Genomic DNA, 19,963 nt, shown 5'->3' on the forward strand with positions numbered 1-19,963 from the left:
CGACCAAATCTTCCAAAGGGGAGGATGCAGCCAGACTCCAGGAATGGCTGGAACCAGGGCTTGAATCTGCTGGCAGTCTCACCTTTGCTTTTCTCCGTGTGATGGTTTCACTGTCTCTCAACACTGACTAGCCTCTGCCACCTTGTGCATGGGAAATATGGCTGCCAACAGGGCCCTCGGCTCATCTTTTGCAGTTCCCACTACTGGAGAGGGGCTGGCTTTTACTTTCTGGATCCCAAGTTGAATTAAATAGGAAACTCAACTGACTAAAAATCATAGCTTAAAATCATGACTGTCCTAGCTCTGCCAGTGACTACTGTGTGACCTTGCAAAATTTACTTTGCGTCTCTGAACAGCAGTTTTCTCATCTGAGAAATGGGGATGAACACAGTTCCCAGATCAGAGGCAGTTATCGCCTAGTAGTTGGGAGTAGAGAGGCTCTGGGGCCAGACTGCCCTGCTCCAATCCTAGTTTTCCTGCTTAGAAGCAGTGTGACCTTGGGCTGGTCCCTCAACCTCTGGGTGCCCTAGCTTCCTCATCTCTAAATAGGGACAATAATAGCACTTACTCATGGGGGTGTTTGAGGATTAAATGAGTTCATGCACCTAAAGAATGTAGAGTAATGAGTGCATCTCCCAAGCCGTCAGTGCTGCCATCTGTTCCTTGCTGCCTCCCTCCCTAGCTCTTGATGACATTTTTGCAGGGTCTCTCCATGGCTGCTGCTTAAGTAGAATAGACGGTGACTGGTGAGCCATCCTCTCCTCCGCTGGTTGCCACTCTACTCCTTTCTCTGCTACTCTAGAACATGAGTAAGAACCGAGATGTTCTTACAGGAATAAATTTGAATCTCTCCTAATTTACATTTTAAAGGTAATCATTCTTGAGCCTTGGTTCCCTGTTATTAATGGATTGCTTTTAAGGATGGATTCTGAGCGCTGTGTCAAGTGCTCCACATCCGTTATTTAATTTAATTGTCACAACAACACGGCAAGGCAAGTGTTCTTAACCCGCTTTTACAGATTCAGAAAATGCACCTCAGAGAAGAACAGTAACTTGCGAGAGGTCACACGTCTGGCTTATGGAGAAGCTGAGATTCAAACCTCCTTGTCCAGCTCCAAAGCCCACGCGTATGCTCACCTCCTGTCTTAGAGGCACCTTGTGCTGGAGGCTGAGCCAGGCCCTCCCATCTGCCCGTCTCTCCTCTTAGAGTTCGGAGTCTCAGTCCTTGTTTGCACATAAGCTGATCCTCTGCTGGCTGGGGTTTCGTCTTGTTCACCTTTGCGCTCCTTTGGCCTGACAGCTTTCCCCAACTAGATGATAGACTTTGCGTGCCATGCGTTGTGCCTTCAATCTCCATCCCCCTCACATCCCTCCCAGAGGTCAGGGGACATGGCAAGGGCTCTGAAAAAGCCCCCTGACTCTGGAGACTTGGGTGGAGGAGGCAGATGAAAAGGAGCGTGTCGGTCCCGCTCCCCTCCAGGCGATGGCGCCAGTCTGCAGGCCAGGCCTGGTCCCGGAGCCGCTGTCCCTGGCTTGGAGCAGGTAGCACAGCCCCAAGCCTCCTCAGGGCCCCCATCTGGAGAAGCACCAGTTATTGGCATTATCTGTGGGCTGAGCAGCAAGGAGAGAGACCCAGGGGAGCAGCAAGACAGTAGCATGGAGTGCGACCATTCGTGAGCCCCGCCCTGAAGTGCAGCGAGGGCTCAGGGCTCCTGCTTTCTTGGGGACAGCCAGGATGGCTGTGCAGCCCCAGGCCTGCAGTACTTGGGGAGCTGGGCCACTCTGGCCTGGGCGTCAGGACTTTTCTGAGCCTGAGATGCTCTGAGCACAGCCTCCACCCTGAACGCGGATAGTAAGAAGTAATAACTGAGGCATATCCCAGCCCGGGGCTGGGGATGTGCAGGGGGTGGGATGGGGAGAGGACCCTTGGACCCAGGCCCCCAATCACAAAGGGCCACAGATTAGGCTTGAGACATAATCTCCAAATCAGAGCATGTGTACGATGAGGGAGCTCCCCTGACAGGGTACATGACAGGCCAAAACAAGTCCAGTTGTTAAATATAAACACTTACGATGGACCATCATTTTTGTAAGGCAGTTATCACATGTCCTCATGTTTGTGCATGCCAGGGGCCTCAGAATGGAAGAGGCTTGGGCCTCCACCTGCCTCTCAGAGCCCAGGGCGCTCAGTGTCCCCTGCCCCGCCTTTGTTCTGCACAGGCAAACCCGAGGCCCTGGGCCCTTGCCCGATTGGTCTTCCCTCACATGGCAGGAGGGAACTATGTAACTCCAAGTTCCCCTGTATCTCTATTTCCTTAAAAAATAAAATGCAGAATCCTTCTCAGAGATGTGGGGCTTCTGAGAGTCACCTAAGTTACAACTACTATTCATCCATTCACTCATTCGGGAATGACTGGTCACTGCCATGTGCCAGACCCCCTGTCAGGGGCTGAACCCGACAGATACTGCTTCAGTGGGATCTGAGGTTTAGTGGGGGAAACAGACAATTGAGAAGGCAATCGCCACAGGGTATGAGAAGTGCTACAATGGGGGAAGTACACATGGAATATCAAGGAGAGCTTCCTGGAGGAAGAGGCACCTAAGGTGAAGGGAAATGAGCCAGGCTTGAGAAGTGAGGGGTGGAGTTGGACACAGGACTTCAGAGCCTCCTTGTTTAGCTGGGGCAAGGCCTGCCTCTTTCTCCTCCCTTCTTGGCCACTCTCATTGCAGGAACCCATGACCTGGGGTGGCAGGAAGTCTATTTCCATCTGTCCATGTCACTGCAGTGTCTTGTGCAGAAGGGTCAAGAATCTTATAAAAGCTGTCAGCCCTCTCCACAGGAAAAATACATCCGTATGAGTCCACCCCCAACTCGGCGCACACTGCAGGGTTCCTCGATGCACAGAGAAGCCTGGAGAGGACCCGCGGATAGAGGCAGAAGAGGTGGTGCCTCGCGCTCCACTTTGGGAAGCGCCTCCCATTCTGAGCTGCCCGCCTACCGGCTCCAGTGACTCTGACACTGAGGGTCCTTTCTGCTGCCTCCCTTGTATGGACAGGGTTGGGGGGGCGGTGGAGGTGCCTGGCTTCTCTCCTTGCTGCCCTGGCACGGCTCTGCTGGGTGGGCCTCCTCCCCAGGGATTCACATGTTTTTGGTGAAGTCAGGCCCCCTTCTTGGCCCCCAGTAAGCGCCCACAGGATGCCTGGTGAAACACTATTTGCCAAATGCAATGGGCCCCACCGGGGCTGGCATGACTGGGTGAGCTGTGCCTGGCTGGGCCGCCTCCCTGCTTCTTCATCTGGGGACTCAGCAGGACAGGTTCCGCGCTCACATCTCCGGGCCACTGTGGGCTGGGGCTTGCTCTCTTTTGTCCTGCTGTTTGTTCAAGGGCCTTGCAGTAAGTCCTGGCAGAGTGCTGAGGATGACGACGGGTCTTAATAGCAGAGATTCATGGTCGTTACACCAGGCCAGCATCTCATCCTCTGAGGCTCTGTGTCCCAGACCAGAGGTCAGAGAGAGGCAGCACCTCGGAGCAGAAGAAGTCTCAGGGCTCAGCGTGAGAAGGCTGTGGTGCTGGCCTTGCTATGCTGCTACTATCTGCTGGGTTTGGAAAAAGTCCTTCAAGCACCGTATGAACCTTAGTTTCCCCTTGTATAACAAAATGCTAATATTCACCATGACTTGGGGACACTATGAAGGTAGGAGATAATAATAGCTACCAGTAATAACAATAGCTGCCAGTAATAACAATAGATACCAGTAATAACGATAGCTACCACTTATCAATGCTCGCCATGCCAGCTTCCGTACTCAGGACTTTCCATACATGAACCATGCACGTGGGTTATATGTGTGAGCCTTTGAGAGCCATCTACATATGGAAGAGCACGTGGCTACTGAGGGGAGGGGATGAACGCTGTCATGGGCTCCCCAGACCTAGGTGAGCCCCAGAGCAACCTCAGGCCTCCTGTGCAAACCTGGACTGAGTTCATGTCCTCTGTGGTCCTCAGTGTTTGTCAGTGAGGAGGCTGGGCCAGACCACTCCTAAGGGTCCATCCAGCGAAACAGTCTGCAAAGATGCAGAGGGCAGAGAAAAAAAGGAGGAGAGCAAGGTTAGTGATGACAGGGGAAGATGGGGACCTGGTCCAAAATCTGACACCCTAAGGGACCCAAATCCCACTGATCCTCTTCAGCAATGATTCTCAGCCCCAAGGAGAGTGTGGTCCTTAGTGGCAGTGACTCAAAATCACTGAGGGCCTTTTGCAAACGAGCACACTCTCCGCCACTCGATGGTGGGGATGCTTCTTCTTGAGGGGTCAGCCGCAGGTATCACAAACAGTAAAGGTGGACTCTGGCCGCAGGCTCTGTGAAAGTCCTGGAAGGACCCTTAAATCTAATCGAAAACCTTACTGAACACCTTGCCTGCCCAAACCTAGGTCTGGTGACCATTGTTCACTGTTTGCAATGTTATTAATATTCACAAAATGCCCCGCAATCCTCCCCACCCACAATTTCATCTTCCTTCTCTTTGCAATATTTCCCATCTCCTGCCCTTCTCCCCGACCCAAGGCAAGTAAAAATAAGAGCCTTCATTTAACGAGCACCCACTGTGCGCCAGTCACCGTGTTAAGTGTGCATCGTCTCATTGAAGGGCTCTGTGAGGCTGTGTCATCATCATCACAGTAATCTGAGGCACAGGAAGTTTAAGTAGCTGGTCTGAGGTCACGCTTAAAGAGTGGCAGAGCCCAGATGCAAAGCCAGGGCTGTAAGACTCTATTGGAGAGAATTTTTTTTGGCTCTTACTGTCCCTTGTGTTGATCTGACATGGCCAGTGTTCTGCTTCTGACTTAAGGTTGGTGGTGATGTCTTCCCCAGGAGACTGGACGGTCCACATTTTGTTCCTCCTGCTCCTGCCCTTCTGCCTAATAAAGCTGGGGGAACCCAAATGTCCCCAAGAGAACCACAGGCAAGTCAAATGCTTGTGGCCTCCACCTTTGGCTCAGGGCCAGCCCCTCCCAGGCACAGCGGGACTCAGACTTTGGGATGAAGGAGACTGAGAACAGTGGGTGGAAATGGACGTGTTTCTTCCTGTTGGCATTGCTCCCTGGGTGTGGGGAGGACTGAGGAGGAAATGTAGGAGGGGAAGGAGCGGGTCCTCCGAGCATCAGACTAGCTCAGCGAGCTTGTCTGTGTCTTCTCCAGGCCCATAATGATGACGCTGTGCCTGTCAGACAAGAGAGAGGCCCAGCGACAACCAGGGAGCAGGTGTTCCTGGTGCCATGGAGGAGTCGTTACCTTCCTTTTGGGGATCCTTCCTATCTTGCTCAAGACTCACTCTCCCTGTCTTTTAGGAAAGGAGTGATAACCCATTCACAATACAGAACAAATGGCAGTCAATGCCTAACAGCTCGCTGCTCCCCAGGGGTGGTGAGGGGCAAGGTGGGAGTTGCATTTCAACTCTAAAGTTAGGGGAATGGCCTCCATGGGTGGAATATCAAGTGTCAGTGAGTGGCTTGGGGGAGGGTTATTCTGAGGCTGAATGCAGATGCTGCCGATGTTCTCAAAATATGTTTATTTAGCTTTTAGGTTTAATTTACAAATGCCTACCTTCAGGCCCAGACTCAATGGATTCTCACCAGACTCTCCCAATCTCCTTGATCACTGACTTCTGGTATCCCTGTGCTCTGGAAACCCCTCCCTGGCTCCTCCACGGGCGTCTCCATTAGCAAGTAGGATCCCCATCCAAATCTCCATTGTTGGGGGCTTGGTTCTGGGGGCCACCCAGTCTGAGATCCCAGGCCCGATGGGGACAGAGGGGTGTGACTTGGGGAGACCACGGCCACTGCCCTTTCTTTTTTTTTTTTTTTTTAAATTAATTAATTAATTTATTTTTGGCTGTGTTGGGTCTTCGTTTCTGTGCGAGGGCTTTCTCCAGTTGCGGCAAGCGGGGGCCACTCTTCATCACGGTGCGCCGGCCTCTCACTATCGTGGCCTCTCCCGTTGTGGAGCACAAGCTCCAGACGCGCAGGCTCAGTAGTTGTGGCTCACGGGCTTAGTTGCTCCGCGGTATGTGGGATCTTCCCAGACCAGGGCTCGAACCCGTGTCCCCTGCATTGGCAGGCAGATTCTTAACCACTGCGCCACCAGGGAAGCCCCCCACTTCCCTTTCTGATGTCAGCCCCAAAGCCTTGGTTGCATCCCTAGTATGTTGTCTGTAGTACGGGCCACACCTCCAGGTCATCAGAACACCTTCTGCTTGGCCATCCACACAGGCAGTGTGCTCCAGTGGAAAGAGCACTGAACTCAGAGTAAGGAAACCTGGGCTTGAGTCCCATCCCTCTCCACCATCTTTCTATCATGTGATCTTGAGCAAGTTGTTTTACATTTTGCACTCTCAATTTCTCCTCTTGACCCACTTTGAGAGAATCAAATGAGATAATAAAAGTAAAAGTACTTTCAGACTGAATAGGGCTTATGTTGGCTGGAATGCTCTCACTGACCAAGTAAAAGAAAGCAAAATTCAAACTGGCTCACATAATAAAGGAGATATATTGGCTCCTATAATTGGGAAGTCCAAAGACTGGGCAGGTGTTGGCACCATGGCTTCTCTGTGTTCCTCTCAGCTCTGTCCTCCCCCTGGTGCTGGCTTCATCCTGAGGCTCGGACTGAGGTGGCTGCAGGAAGCCTTGTTCTCACTACAGCCACAGAAAAAGAGAAAAAGAGATCCCTGAGGAGGGAGAAGTTTCCCCAAGTCATCCACCACTTGCCCTTGTAGATCCCAGGTCTGAATGGGGTCATGTGTCTGTAATGGTCTCTGGGGAGGCCCCCCAGCAAGTAGCACTCCTTATCTCCATCTGAGTCATTCAAATTTTGATATATAAAACAAAAGAGTGGGACTTCCGTGGTGGCGCAGTGGTTAAGAATCCGCCTGCCAATGCAGGGGACACGGGTTCGAGCCCTGGTCCAGGAAGATCCCACATGCTGCAGAGCATCTAAGCCCGTGCGCCACAACTACTGAACCTGCGCTCTAGACCCCGTGAGCCACAACTACTGAGCATATGTGCCACAACTACTGAAGCCCACACGCCTAGAGCCCTGCTCCTTAACAAGAGAAGCCACTGCAATGAGAAGCCCAAGCACCGCAACGAAGAGTAGCCCCCTCTCAACGTAACTAGAGAAAGCCTGCTTGCAGCAATGAAGACCCAACGCAGCCATAACTAACTAACTAACTAACTAACTAAATAAATAAATAAATATCCTTCTTAAAAAAAAAATTAAAGAACAAACAAAAAAACCAAAAGAGTAAAATACTACCTTTAGTCCTGTATTCTTGGAGGCTATAACCTAGTGTAAGAACATAGCAGACCTGCTTCCGGAAAGCTGCTGTGCCCTTCCCTGGGATTCCCAGGTCATGGCTGAAGCTCCAGTAGCCATATTGTGGCCTTGAGGGTAGAAGCCACCTTCCAAGGATGGCAGAACAGAAGGACTGAAGGAGCCTGAGCCTCTGATCATTTCAAGGAACTGCCACAACAGCTTGGGCTGTCTGTCTCTGACTTCTTTTATGTAGAAGAATAAACCATTAGTCTATTTAAGCCACTGGGCTTAAAAAACTACGTACCCCTGTGCACATTTTTAAGTTGACATCCAAAATTTTTGGTAAGTTTAAATAGTTGCAAAGAATGTAATTCTGACTTATTGAAACTGTTAACATTCTAAAACGGTCACATCACTTTAAAATGTATTTAAAGACATTAAATTTCATAGTAATCTGATATCATCATCTATTTAAAAATACATGAACAAAATCTGTAACAGTCTATTCTATGTATCTTACAGAATTTCTTTCTAACATATTTTTATGCTTGAAAGTCTTTTATAGATTACATCTTGTGTCTCTGCAATAAAATTAAACACACACACGAATTAAAATGTTTTTTTATTTCTTGTGATCATATATCTCCAAAGATTGAATATGTGTCCTGGATTGAGCCATATTATAATTTTTAAAATTAATTAATTAATTTATGGCTGCGTTGGGTCTTCATTGCTGCGTATGGGCTTTCTCTAGCTGCGGTGAGCAGGGGGCTACTCATCGTTGTGGTGCGTGGGCTTCTCATTGCGGTGGCTTCTCTTGTTGCGGAGCACGGGTTCTAGGCGCGTGGGCTCAGTAGTTGTTATTACAATTTTAATGACTATACAATTGAACAAAACAATATTAGTGGGACTTCCCTGGTGGCGCAGTGGTTAAGAATCCGCCTGCCAATGCAGGGGACACGGGTTCGAGCCCTGGTCTGGGAAGCTCCCACGTGCTGCGGAGCAACTAAGCCCGCGCGCCACAACTACTGAGCTTGCGTGTCCCAACTAGAGAGCCTGTGTGCCACAAACTACAGAGCCCATGCACCCTGGAGACTGCACACCACAGCCAGAGAGAGAAAACCCGCATGCCACAACTAGAGAGAAGCCCACGTGTTGCAAAAAAGATCCTGCATGCCTCAACAAAGATCCCATGTGCCGCAAGTAAGACCTGATGCAGCCAAAAGTAAATAAATTAAATAAATAAATAATAAATAAATCTTAAAAAAAAAGAGGTAAGCACTAGGAAACTTTGCTCACATAAGCAAGTAAATAGGAATGGACATATTTTATTATAAAGTTGTCATATATATAATTCTTTGAACTTTGAATGAGCTACATGCTTAAAATCACTTGATATATCATCAAAAAACATTTTTAACATTACATCAGCTAATAGTTTGACTAAGTCCTCAAGTTTTTTATTTTTTATTTATTTTATTTTTTTATTTTTTTTAAATTAGTCATCAATTTTATACACATCATTGTATACATGTCAATCCCAATCGCCCAATTCAGCACACCATCATCCCCACCCAACCGTGGTTTTCCCCCCTTGGTGTCCATACGTTTGTTCTCTACATCTGTGTCTCAACTTCTGCCCTGCAAACTGGTTCATCTGTACCATTTTTCTAGGTTCCACGTACATGCATTAATATACGATATTTGTTTTTCTCTTTCTGACTTACTTCACTCCGTATGACAGTCTCTAGATCCATCCACGTCTCAACAAATGACTCAATTTCGTTCCTTTTTATGGCTGAGTAATATTCCATTGTATATATGTACCACAACTTCTTTATCCATTCGTCTGTTGATGGGCATTTAGGTTGCTTCCATGACCTGGCTATTGTAAATAGTGCTGCAATGAACATTGGGGTGCATGTGTCTTTTTGAATTACTGTTTTCTCTGGGTATATGCCCAGTAGTGGGATTGCTGGATCATATGGTAATTCTATTTTTAGTTTTTTAAGGAACCTCCATACTGTTCTCCATAGAGTCTGTATCAATTTACATTCCCACCAACAGTGCAAGAGGGTTCCCTTTTCTCCACACCCTCTCCAGCATTTGTTATTTGTAGATTTTCTGATGATGCCCATTCTAACTGGTGTGAGGTGATACCTCATTGTAGTTTTGATTTGCATTTCTCTAATAATTAGTGATGTTGAGCAGCTTTTCATGTGCTTCTTGGCCATTTGTATGTCTTCTTTGAAGAAATGTCTATTTAGGTCTTCTGCCCATTTTTGGATTGGGTTGTTTGTTTCTTTAATATTGAGCTGAATGAGCTGTTTATATATTTTGGAGATTAATCCTTTGTCCGTTGATTCGTTTGCAAATATTTTCTCCCATTCTGAGGGTTGTCTTTTCGTCTTGTTTATGGTTTCCTTTGCTGTGCAAAAGCTTTGACGTTTCATTAGGTCCCATTTGTTTATTTTTGTTTTTATTTCCATTACTCTAGGAGGTGGATCAAAAAAGATCTTGCAGTGATTTATGTCAAAGAGTGTTCTTCCTATGTTTTCCTCTAAGAGTTTTATAGTGTCCGGTCTTACATTTAGGTCTCTAATCCATTTTGAGTTTATTTTTATGTATGGTGTTAGGGAGTATTCTAATTTCATTCTTTTACATGTAACTGTCCAGTTTTCCCAGCACCACTTATTGAAGAGGCTGTCTTTTCTCCATTGTATATCCTTACCTCCTCTGTCATAGATTAGTTGACCATAGGTGCGTGGGTTTATCTCTGGGCTTTCTATCTTGTTCCATTGGTATATGTTTCTGTTTTTGTGCCAGTACCATATGGTCTTGGTTACTGTAGCTTTGTAGTATAGTCTGAAGTCAGGGAGTCTGATTCCTCCAGCTCCATTTTTTCCCCTCAAGACTGCTTTGGCTATTCGGGGTCTTTTGTGTCTCCATACAAATTTTAAGGTGATTTGTTCTAGTTCTGTAAAAAATGCCATTGGTAATTTGATAGGGATTGCACTGAATCTGTAGATTGCTTTGGGTAGTATAGTCATTTTCACAATATTGATTCTTCCGATCCAAGAACATGGTATATCTCTCCATCTGTTGGTATCATCTTTAACTTCTTTCATCAGTGTCTTATAGTTTTCTGCATACAGGTCTTTTGTCTCCCTAGGTAGGTTTATTCCTAGGTATTTTATTCTTTTTGTTGCAATGGTAAATGGGAGTGTTTCCATAATTTCTCTTTCAGATTTTTCATCATTAGTGTATAGCAATGCAAGAGATTTCTGTGCATTAATTTTGTACCCTGCAACTTTACCAAATTCATTGATTAGCTCTAGTAGTTTTCTGGTGGCATTTTTAGGATTCTCTATGTATGGAATCATGTCATCTGCAAACAGTGACAGTTTTACTTCTTCTTTTCCAATTTGTATTCCTTTTATTTCTTTTTCTTCTTCTATGAGTGCCATGGCTAGGACTTCCAAAACTATGTTGAATAATAGTGGCGAGAGTGGACATCCTTGTCTTGTTCCTGATCTTAGAGGAAATGCTTTCATTTCTTCACCATTGAGAATGATGTTTGCTGTGGGTTTGTCATATATGGCCTTTATTATGTTGAGGTAGGTTCCCTCTATGACCACTTTCTGGAGAGTTTTTATCATAAATGGGTGTTGAATTTTGTCAAAAGCTTTTTCTGCATCTATTGAGATGATCATATGGTTTTTATTTTTCAATTTGTTAATATGGTGTATCACATTGATTGATTTGCGTATATTGAAGAATCCTTGCATCCCTGGGATAAATCCCACTTGATCTTGGTGTATGATCCTTTTAATGTGTTGTTGGATTCTGTTTGCTAGTATTTTGTTGAGGATTTTTGCATCTATATTCATCAGTGATATTGGTCTGTAATTTTCTTTTTTTGTAGTATCTTTGTCTGGTTTTGGTATCAGGGTGATGGTGGCCTCATAGAATGAGTTTTGGAGTGTTCCTTCCTCTGCAATTTTTTGGAAGAGTTTGAGAAGGATGGGTGTTAGCTCTTCTCTAAATGTTTGGTAGAATTCACCTGTGAAGCCACCTGGTCCTGGACTTTTGTTTGTTGGAAGATTTTTAATCACAGTTTCAATTTCACTACTTGTGATTGGTCTGTTCATATTTTCTGTTTCTTCCTGGTTCAGTCTTGGAAGGTTATACCTCTCTAAGAATTTGTCCATTTCTTCCAGGTTGTCCATTTTATTGGCATAGAGTTGCTTGTAGTAGTCTCTTAGGATGCTTTGTATTTCTGCGGTGTCTGTTGCAACTTCTCCTTTTTCATTTTGAAGTTTATTGATTTGAGTCCTCTTCCTCTTTTTCTTGATGAGTCTGGCTAATGGCTTATCAATTTGGTTTATTTTCTCAAAGAACCAGCTTTTAGTTTTATTGATCTTTGCTATTGTTTTCTTTGTTTCTATTTCATTTATTTCTGCTCTGATCTTTATGATTTCTTTCCTTCTGCTAACTTTGGGTTTTGTTTGTTCTTCTTTCTCTAGTTCCTTTAGGTGTAAGGTTAGATTGTTTACTTGAGATTTTTCTTGTTTCTTTAGGTAGGCTTATATAGCTATAAACGTCCCTCTTAGAACTGCTTTTGCTGCATCCCATAGGTTTTAGATCGTCGTGTTTTCATTGTCATTTGTCTCTAGGTATTTTTTGATTTCCTCTTTGATTTCTTCAGTGATCTCTTGGTTATTTAGTAACGTATTGTTTAGCCTCCATGTGTTTGTGCTTTTCACATCTTTTCCCCTGTAATTCATTTCTAATCTCATAGCGTTGTGGTCAGAAAAGATGCTTGATATGATTTCAATTTTCTTAAATTTACTGAGGGTTGATTTGTGACCCAAGATGTGATCTATCCTGGAGAATGTTCCATGCGCACTTGAGAAGAAAGTGTAATCTGCTGTTTTTGGATGGAATGTCCTATAAATATCAATTAAATCTATCTGGTCTATTGTGTCATTTAAAGCTTCTGTCTCCTTATTTATTTTCATTTTGGATGATCTGTCCATAGGTGTAAGTGAGGTGTTAAAGTCCCCCACTATTATTGTGTTACTGTCGATTTCCTCTTTTATAGCTGTTAGCAGTTGCCTTATGTATTGAGGTGCTCCTATGTTGGGTGCATATATATTTATAATTGTTATATCTTCTTCTTGGATTGATCCCTGGATCATTATGTAGTGTCCTTCCTTGTCTCTTGTAACATTCTTTATTTTAAAGTCTATTTTATCTGATATGAATATAGCTACTCCAGCTTTCTTTTGATTTCCATTTGCATGGAATATCTTTTTCCATCCCCTCACTTTCAGTCTGTATGTGTCCCTAGGTCTGAAGTGGGTCTCTTGTAGACAGCATATATAGGGGTCTTGTTTTTGTATCCATTCAGCAAGCCTGTGTCTTTTGGTTGGAGCATTTAATCCATTCACGTTTAAGGTAATTATCGATATGTATGTTCCTATGACCATTTTCTTAATTGTTTTGGGTTTGTTTTTGTAGGTCCTTTCCTTCTCTTGTGTTTCCCACTTAGAGAAGTTCCTTTAGCATTTGTTGTAGAGCTGGTTTGGTGGTGCTGAATTCTCTTAGCTTTTGCTTGTCTGCAAAGCTTTTGATTTCTCCATCAAATCTAAATGAGATCCTTGCCGGGTAGAGTAATCTTGGTTGTAGGTTTTTCCCTTTCATCACTTTAAGTATATCATGCCACACCCTTCTGGCTTGTAGAGTTTCTGCTGAGAAATCAGCTGTTAACCTTATGGGAGTTCCCTTGTATGTTATTTGTCGTTTTTCCCTTGATGCTTTCAATAATTTTTCTTTGTGTTTAATTTTTGCCCACCTCATGCTTCTTCTGACTCACACTGCCCTCCCTTTGTCCTAGAGGATTCCACTATCCTGACTTTATGGTAATCATGCTTTTCTTTTTTATAATTTTTCCATGTACATACTCACCCTTGAACAATACAGTATTGCTTAATTCTGATTTTTTATAAATAGAACCTTACTGTATGTTTTTAAAAAATGTGTGTCTTAACATTATGCTTGAGAAATTCATGCATATATTTATATGCAATGGTAGTCTGCTACATTTTCATTTTGGTATAATTGTCCATTGTACGAAGTTACCGCAATATATTTATCCATTCTGCTATTAATGAACATTTGAGTAATTTCCATTTGGGGATTATGAGAATCATGTTTCTATGAATAGGCATTTTGTTCCACCTAGAAGTAGAATTGCTGAGTTCTAGCGTATGCCTATCTTCAATTATAGTGTGTAGTGCCAACCTGTTTTCCAAAGTGGTCACACCAAAATTATACCCCTACTCTCATTATGAGAGTTCCTGTTGCTTCACATCCTCACCCACACTTGGATTCATCAGTTCAAACGGTACACATTCGTACATTTTTGTATCTCTTGTATATTTGTCATTCTTCGTACTTCTGTACTTCTTGTACATTCTGGTGGGTATATAGTGATATCGCACAGTGATTTTAATTTGCATTTCTCTGATATTGAATGGGGCTGAGCTCCTCCTGTGAATTGCTTGTTCAACACTCTTGCCATTTTTCTACTGGAATGTTTGTTTCTTGCCGTTTTGTAGGAGTTCTTTATGTATTTTGGATATGATCCCATCATCAGTCGTATGTGTTGCAAAGATCTTCTCCCTCTCGGTGGTTTGCCTTTCCAACTTTTAAATGGTCGTTTTTGGTGAAAATGTTCTTAATTTAACGGGGTCTGAATAGCGATCTTTTCCTTATTTGTTACTGCTTTTCGTGTCCCGATAAGGAAATTTTCTCCTACAATGGATCCATGAAGACAGTCTCCCATATTATCTTCTAGAAGCTTTATTGTTTTCTTTTACATTCAGGTTTAGAATACACCTGGAGTTGATTTTTGTATGAAGTGTGAAGTAAGTGTTGTTTAATACCCCCCTCCTGTACAGATAGCCAATATTCCAGTTTTATTTATCAAAATATTGTCCCTTTCCCACTCTTTCATAGAGCCACATTTGTTTAATTGTGTGTGTGTGTCTCTGTGTGTATGTGTGTATGTGTGCACATTGCAAGGTATATGGATTCTCTGTTCTATTCTTTGGATCTATTTGTCCAAACCTGTGTCAAAACACTGTTTTAATTACTGTGCTTTTATAACAAATCTTGATGTTATGTAGAGTGTGTTCCCCCAGCTTCTTCTTGAACATCTTGGCTATTGTGTTAATTTAGGTTCTCCAAGAAGCAGACACCAAGATGGTATTAAAAATTAATAAATAACTTTTATTAAGGGAAATGTTTATATGAGAGAAAATAGGGAGGGAGCTTGCTAAGGCTGGGAGAACTGTCAGGCTGTAACACAAGTCTGTTTCCAAGTAAAGCGAAGAGAAGATTGGGAGGAATCTTTCTAGGCTACTGTGCAGTCAAAGAAAGTCTTGACCAGATTATTGGGGATTCCTAGAGCCAAAGCTGTGCATCAGAAGGGTCCTGTGTCTCCCAAGAATAGGTCTGCTTTGGTATCCCTGAATGCATTCACTGATTGGCTGGGAGCAGCCCATGAGTGGTGTGGCCTCAGCACAAACTTGGTGATGAATCTCCAAACAGTAGCTGGGGCCTTTGGTCAATTACTCTCCCTATAGTTGGAGGTCTCTAAGATACAGTCATGGCTAACACAGTCTACCCTTGTGGTGGGCAGATCTACTTCTCCAGACAGGTTTAGAAAACAGGTCCTATAAGTTTCCCTATTAAGATTTGATCAAGATTACATTAAATCCACGGATCAGTTTGGGAAGAATTATCTTTAAAATATAGGTCTCCCAATTCATGAACCTGGTATACAGCTTTGTTTATTTGCATCTTCTTATATTTATCTTCATAGTGTTTCATCATGTTCTGCAAGGTCTTTTAGTTTGTTAGATTAATTCCTAGATATTTGATTTTTCCCCTCTTTGTTGCTAGTATATACAAATGCAATTGATTCTTGTATATTGATCTTTTATTGAGCAACTTTGCTAAAAACTCATTATTAATTCTGACCATTTATTTGCACATTATTTTGGATTTTCTCTGTATACAATCAAATAATCTGTTCCTGGTTTTTTTATTTCTTCTCTTTTAATCATTATGCCTTTTATTTCTTCTTCTTGCCTTATTGCACTGGCTACTTCCTGTACAGTGTTGAATAGAAATGGACATATTTATCTTGTTCCAAATCTCAAAAGGCCAACTTTCCATATTTTACTAGTAAATTACATTATATTGTATACTTTTTATTTACTTCCCCAGATTCATTCTCCACACTTTTCCCTCTGCATTGTGCCCTGGGAGGCAACTTACAGAGAATCAAGGGGCTCCATTGCCCTTTCGCTTTAGATTGGTTGTGGCCAATCTAAGGACACTGATGTGAGATACGGTAGGGAGGGAGGAGAACTGAATTGTGGTATTTATACCCCATACCACCTCACTTCCAAGTCATGTAGATTAGGTGTGTCCTTCTACCAAAGGCCACAGCTAATGTCATGTAGCCTTCTCCCTACAGCCACTTTTTCCATTTTATAGTAATTGTTCTCTTCTCTTCCCTCCTCAGGTCCTTTCACCCATTTACTAGCCCAGGATGATACATTATCCATTGTTAGTTTCTTTAAATTCTTTGCCACCTATGTAAACAGTTACTGTATAAAACTCTCTTCAGGACTTCCCTGGCGGTCCAGTGTTTAAGATTCTGTGCTTCCACTGCAGGGGACACGGGTTCAGTCCCTGGTCGGGGAACTGAGATCCTGCATGCCTCGAGGTGTGGCCAAAACAACAAAAAAAACAACTCTTTAAGCCACCCCATCTGAGGGTGCCGTTTGCTTTCTGCTGGGTGTCCAGAGCAATTGAAGTTTACTGTACATTGTTATGTAGGTTGCCTTTATCAGATAAGGGAGTTTCCTTCTATTTCTTTTTGGTTGAGTTTTCTTTTTTTTTAATGTGTGAATCGATGTTGAATTTTCTCAAATGCTTTTTATGAATCTATTGAGATGATAACATGATTTTTATCCTTTGTTTTCTTAATGTAGTATATGGCACAATATTAAATCATCTTCGTATTCTTGGAATAAACTCAATGTGGTCATGGTATATTATCCTTTTTATACACTGTTGAAATTAACTTGCTAATATTTTATTAATGAATTTTGCATTAATATAATATTAAATCTCAAGAACAAGATTTGGCCTGTAGTTTTCTTTTCTCATACTGTTTTTTGGTCAGTTTTGTTATCAATATTTTATAGGCCTCTTAATATGAGTTGGATTGTGTTTCTTTTTTTCCTAATATCTGGAAAAATTTGTAAAGATCAGTGTTATTTCTTTCTTTTTTAAAAATTTTATTTTGTTGTTGTTGTTTATTTATTTATTTATTGGCCATGCCATGCAGCTTGTGGGATCTTAGTTCCCTGACCAGGAATGGAACCTGGGCCCTCGGCAGTGAAAGGGCGGAGTCCTAACCACTGGACCACCAGGGAATTCCCCAGGGTTATTTCTTTTTAAATGGTTATTTAAACTCTACGTAGAAGGCAAATGAACCAGAAAACTGAAGCAGTTCAAATTTATTTGCACTTAATAACATAGCCTCAAATAAATAAATTAAAAATTGACAAAAAGGGAAAAAATGACAGACATTACTGTATTTCTCTAATAGATATGGACTTTTAAAAAAAGCATAGCTGTGAAATCATCCTACCCAGCTATATTAACACTAGTTCCTTATTGTCATCTACTACCTTGTCCAATGAAAGCTAATTGTGTTTTGTCTTGGTTTTATCATCATCTGCCTGAACTTTTCACTCGGTTGGTGAACTCAGTAAGAAAGGGCTGCAGTGGGTGCAAACGACCCCTAAGGCTCCACCTTAATACCAATTGCCTAAATTGGCTAAGGTGCCCCTTCATACGCTGGTCTGGTCTTGGCCCCTTTTTCTTGCCTCTAGACCGTTCCCACGAGTGACACTCCCCCACAAATGACAACTCTCGTGAGACATAGTAATTCTCACCTGGGGAAGACCGGCACAGCCCAGCAGGGGTGGGGGAGGAAGAGGAGCTGGAAGGATAAGCAGATCTCTCTGCTAGAGACGGGTGCCTCCCTCCCCACCCCTCCCCACCCCTAGGAAATCACTGCTTGACCCAGCCTTTCCCAGAGTGTGGACTGAGTGACGCAGATAGTACACAAGACAGTTCTAGATGGGACACAGGCATGGCTATGATAATAGCGTCTCACAGTGCGAGATAGTTATTCCCCTTTCCACTCTCCTCAATACTTCTGAACACAGTAAGAAGAAAGTCTCGTTTGGTGTTTATAAGTTTTCAAAACTGCTCGAACCTTTGTTCATCTCTGTCTCTGACAAAGAGCAAACTGGGCTTCAGGCAGGCAGTGTCTGGTTAATATTTAATAAACTGTTTGCTTTTCTTTGTGTTTGTTTTTGCAGTTATCTCCTAAGTAGCAGCTAACACCAAGTTACAAGCATTGTTGTGAATTGATCCTCACCAACAACCCTATGAGAGAGGTTCTTGGCCCCCATTTTTCAGTTACAGAAACTGCAGTTCAGAGAATTTTAGTAAATACCCAGACAGTCACAGGGAGGAAAGGGCTGAGCTTGAATTCAATCCAGAACCCTTGTTCTTAGCAGCTACTCCATACCATCTCCTGTGGGACAGTGATGCTGTTTCCTTTAAAAATTCTTCAAATTAAAGTGAACCAATTTAAGTATTAATTCTTAAGTAAAGAGTTAAAAAGTAGAGGTACTAGTTGAATAGAGCAAAAATTGAGACAGAAGTCCTGGGAAGATCCAAGTTTGGGAAACATCAGCTTAGCCCAGGCTCCACCATCCTGTCCCAAGGGCTACAAGTCTCTGGCTCTGGTCTGGGTCACAGCCAGGACTCAGTGCGGAGCTGGCTGGGCTGCAGGGAGAAAGCAGGGGCCCATTCTGGTCCCCATTTAAAAGCTGTTGCAGGGTAGCCCATCCTGGATATGGGCTGACATATCCTTTTATCTCTTTTGTATTTTTCACCATGAAATTGAATAATATGATGGGATATGATGTGATACTATGTGATAATAGAATACAATAACATAAACCAGGGCTTTTCCTAGCAAACCTAGCCTAATGGTGATTGTGAGGATGAATGAGTTAATACATGTCAAGCATTTAGAACGGGGCCTGGCACTACATATGTGCACTTAGAAGGATGTTTGGGGTGAGGATGGTTAAAGGAGGTTGAGAATGGGCTGAGGGCTGGGGACTAAGGGCTCTCTGGGTCCCAGAGGAAGCAAATCCTTAATGAGCTCCTACCGGTGGCAGCTCCACAATTGATCTGTCTGATGTATTTCAGGACTTGGCTTGGTTTCAGGTGGTTGCACAGACTTGCAAGGGCCAGCTGGGGAAACGCGGAAACAGTCTGCCCTGGCGCCTGAAGAAGCAGCGTCTGATGAGGCTGCCACGCACCACCAGAGGCAGGATTCCACCTCCAGAGGAGTGGAACGTTAATGGGTTCCTGTATCAACGTTCATCAGATACCTATCCTGTGTTGAGAGCTGCACTAAGCTGGCTGCCGAATCAAGGAGTACGTGTCGTTTCTGGAGATGGGTGCCATCAGGCAGAAGTGGTCTCTTAAAGCTGGAAGAGGGACTTCCCTGGTGGCACAGTGGTTAAGAATCTGCCTGGCAATGCAGGGTTCAATCCCTGGTCCGGGAAGATCCCACATGCTGCAGAGCAACTAAGCCTGTGTGCCACAACTACTAAGCCTGGGCTCTAGAGCTGTGAGCCACAACTATTGAGCTCGTGAGCCACAACTACTGAGCCTGCGAGCTACAACTACTGAGCGCACGAGCCACAACTACTGAAGCCCGCGCACCTAGAGCCCGTGCTCCGCAACAAGAGAGGCCACTGCAATGAAAAGCCCGCGCACCGCAACGAAGAGTAGCCCCCGCTCGCCGCAACTAGAGAAAGCCCGTGCGCAGCTACGAAGACCCAACACAACCAAAAATAAAAAGTAAATTTGAAAAAAAGGCAGGAAGAGATGGATTCTTCTATACCTCTGAATGAGTCAGCCTAAGACCAAGAGGACGGGATTAGGCAGGAGCCCAGGCTGCCCAGTAAGACCAGGTGCTGGGAGGTGGGATGTGTTTCCATTCACCTGCTGGGCCCTTATCTTCTGCAGAGCTCTGCAGGGCGCCCACAGACCTGCCAGTGGTTCAAGAGCAAGGCCTTGTATAGAATGAACATGGGCATGCCACTTACTAGTTATCTGACTCTGCACAAATCATTTATCCTTCTGGGCCTCAGCTTCCCCATCTGTAAAATGCAGCTTGTTATAGTACCTCCCTTCCAGGGTGGCTGTGTGGACCAAATTAGATAAGGCAGGCAGTGCCTGGCACTTAGCAGGTGATCAATCAGTGATAGACTTATCTGTTATCAGATCACTGTTATCAGCAGTGTCATCTCTGCTGTACTGAGGGCGGGGCAGGGCTCTAGAGCTTATTTGACAGGTTACCCCAGGACACAGGCTGCTAAAGGACAGAGCCCTATCTTCAAGCCCCAGTGCCCCCTACACTAGGTAATATGTTCCAGGTATGAGGTGATGTCCAGCCTAGGGGTCCTCTGA

At 44.0% G+C, this 19,963-nt stretch overlaps 1 protein-coding gene across 1 annotated transcript in view; it reads left to right on the forward strand.

Annotated features, from left to right (window-relative positions):
- Positions 1–19,078, forward strand: part of DLG5 (discs large MAGUK scaffold protein 5) — a 200,292-nt gene extending 181,214 nt beyond the window's left edge. Inside the window, exon 32 of the mRNA XM_036829441.1 lies at positions 18,692–19,078. Coding sequence (XP_036685336.1) covers positions 18,692–18,846 — 155 coding nt within the window. The 3' untranslated portion in view covers positions 18,847–19,078. The remainder of the gene's footprint in view (positions 1–18,691) is intronic.
- Positions 19,079–19,963: the final 885 nt, after the last annotated feature.

The sequence above is a fragment of the Balaenoptera musculus genome, chromosome 16 (genome assembly GCF_009873245.2).
Source record: "Balaenoptera musculus isolate JJ_BM4_2016_0621 chromosome 16, mBalMus1.pri.v3, whole genome shotgun sequence".
Taxonomy (NCBI): Eukaryota; Metazoa; Chordata; class Mammalia; order Artiodactyla; family Balaenopteridae; genus Balaenoptera; species Balaenoptera musculus.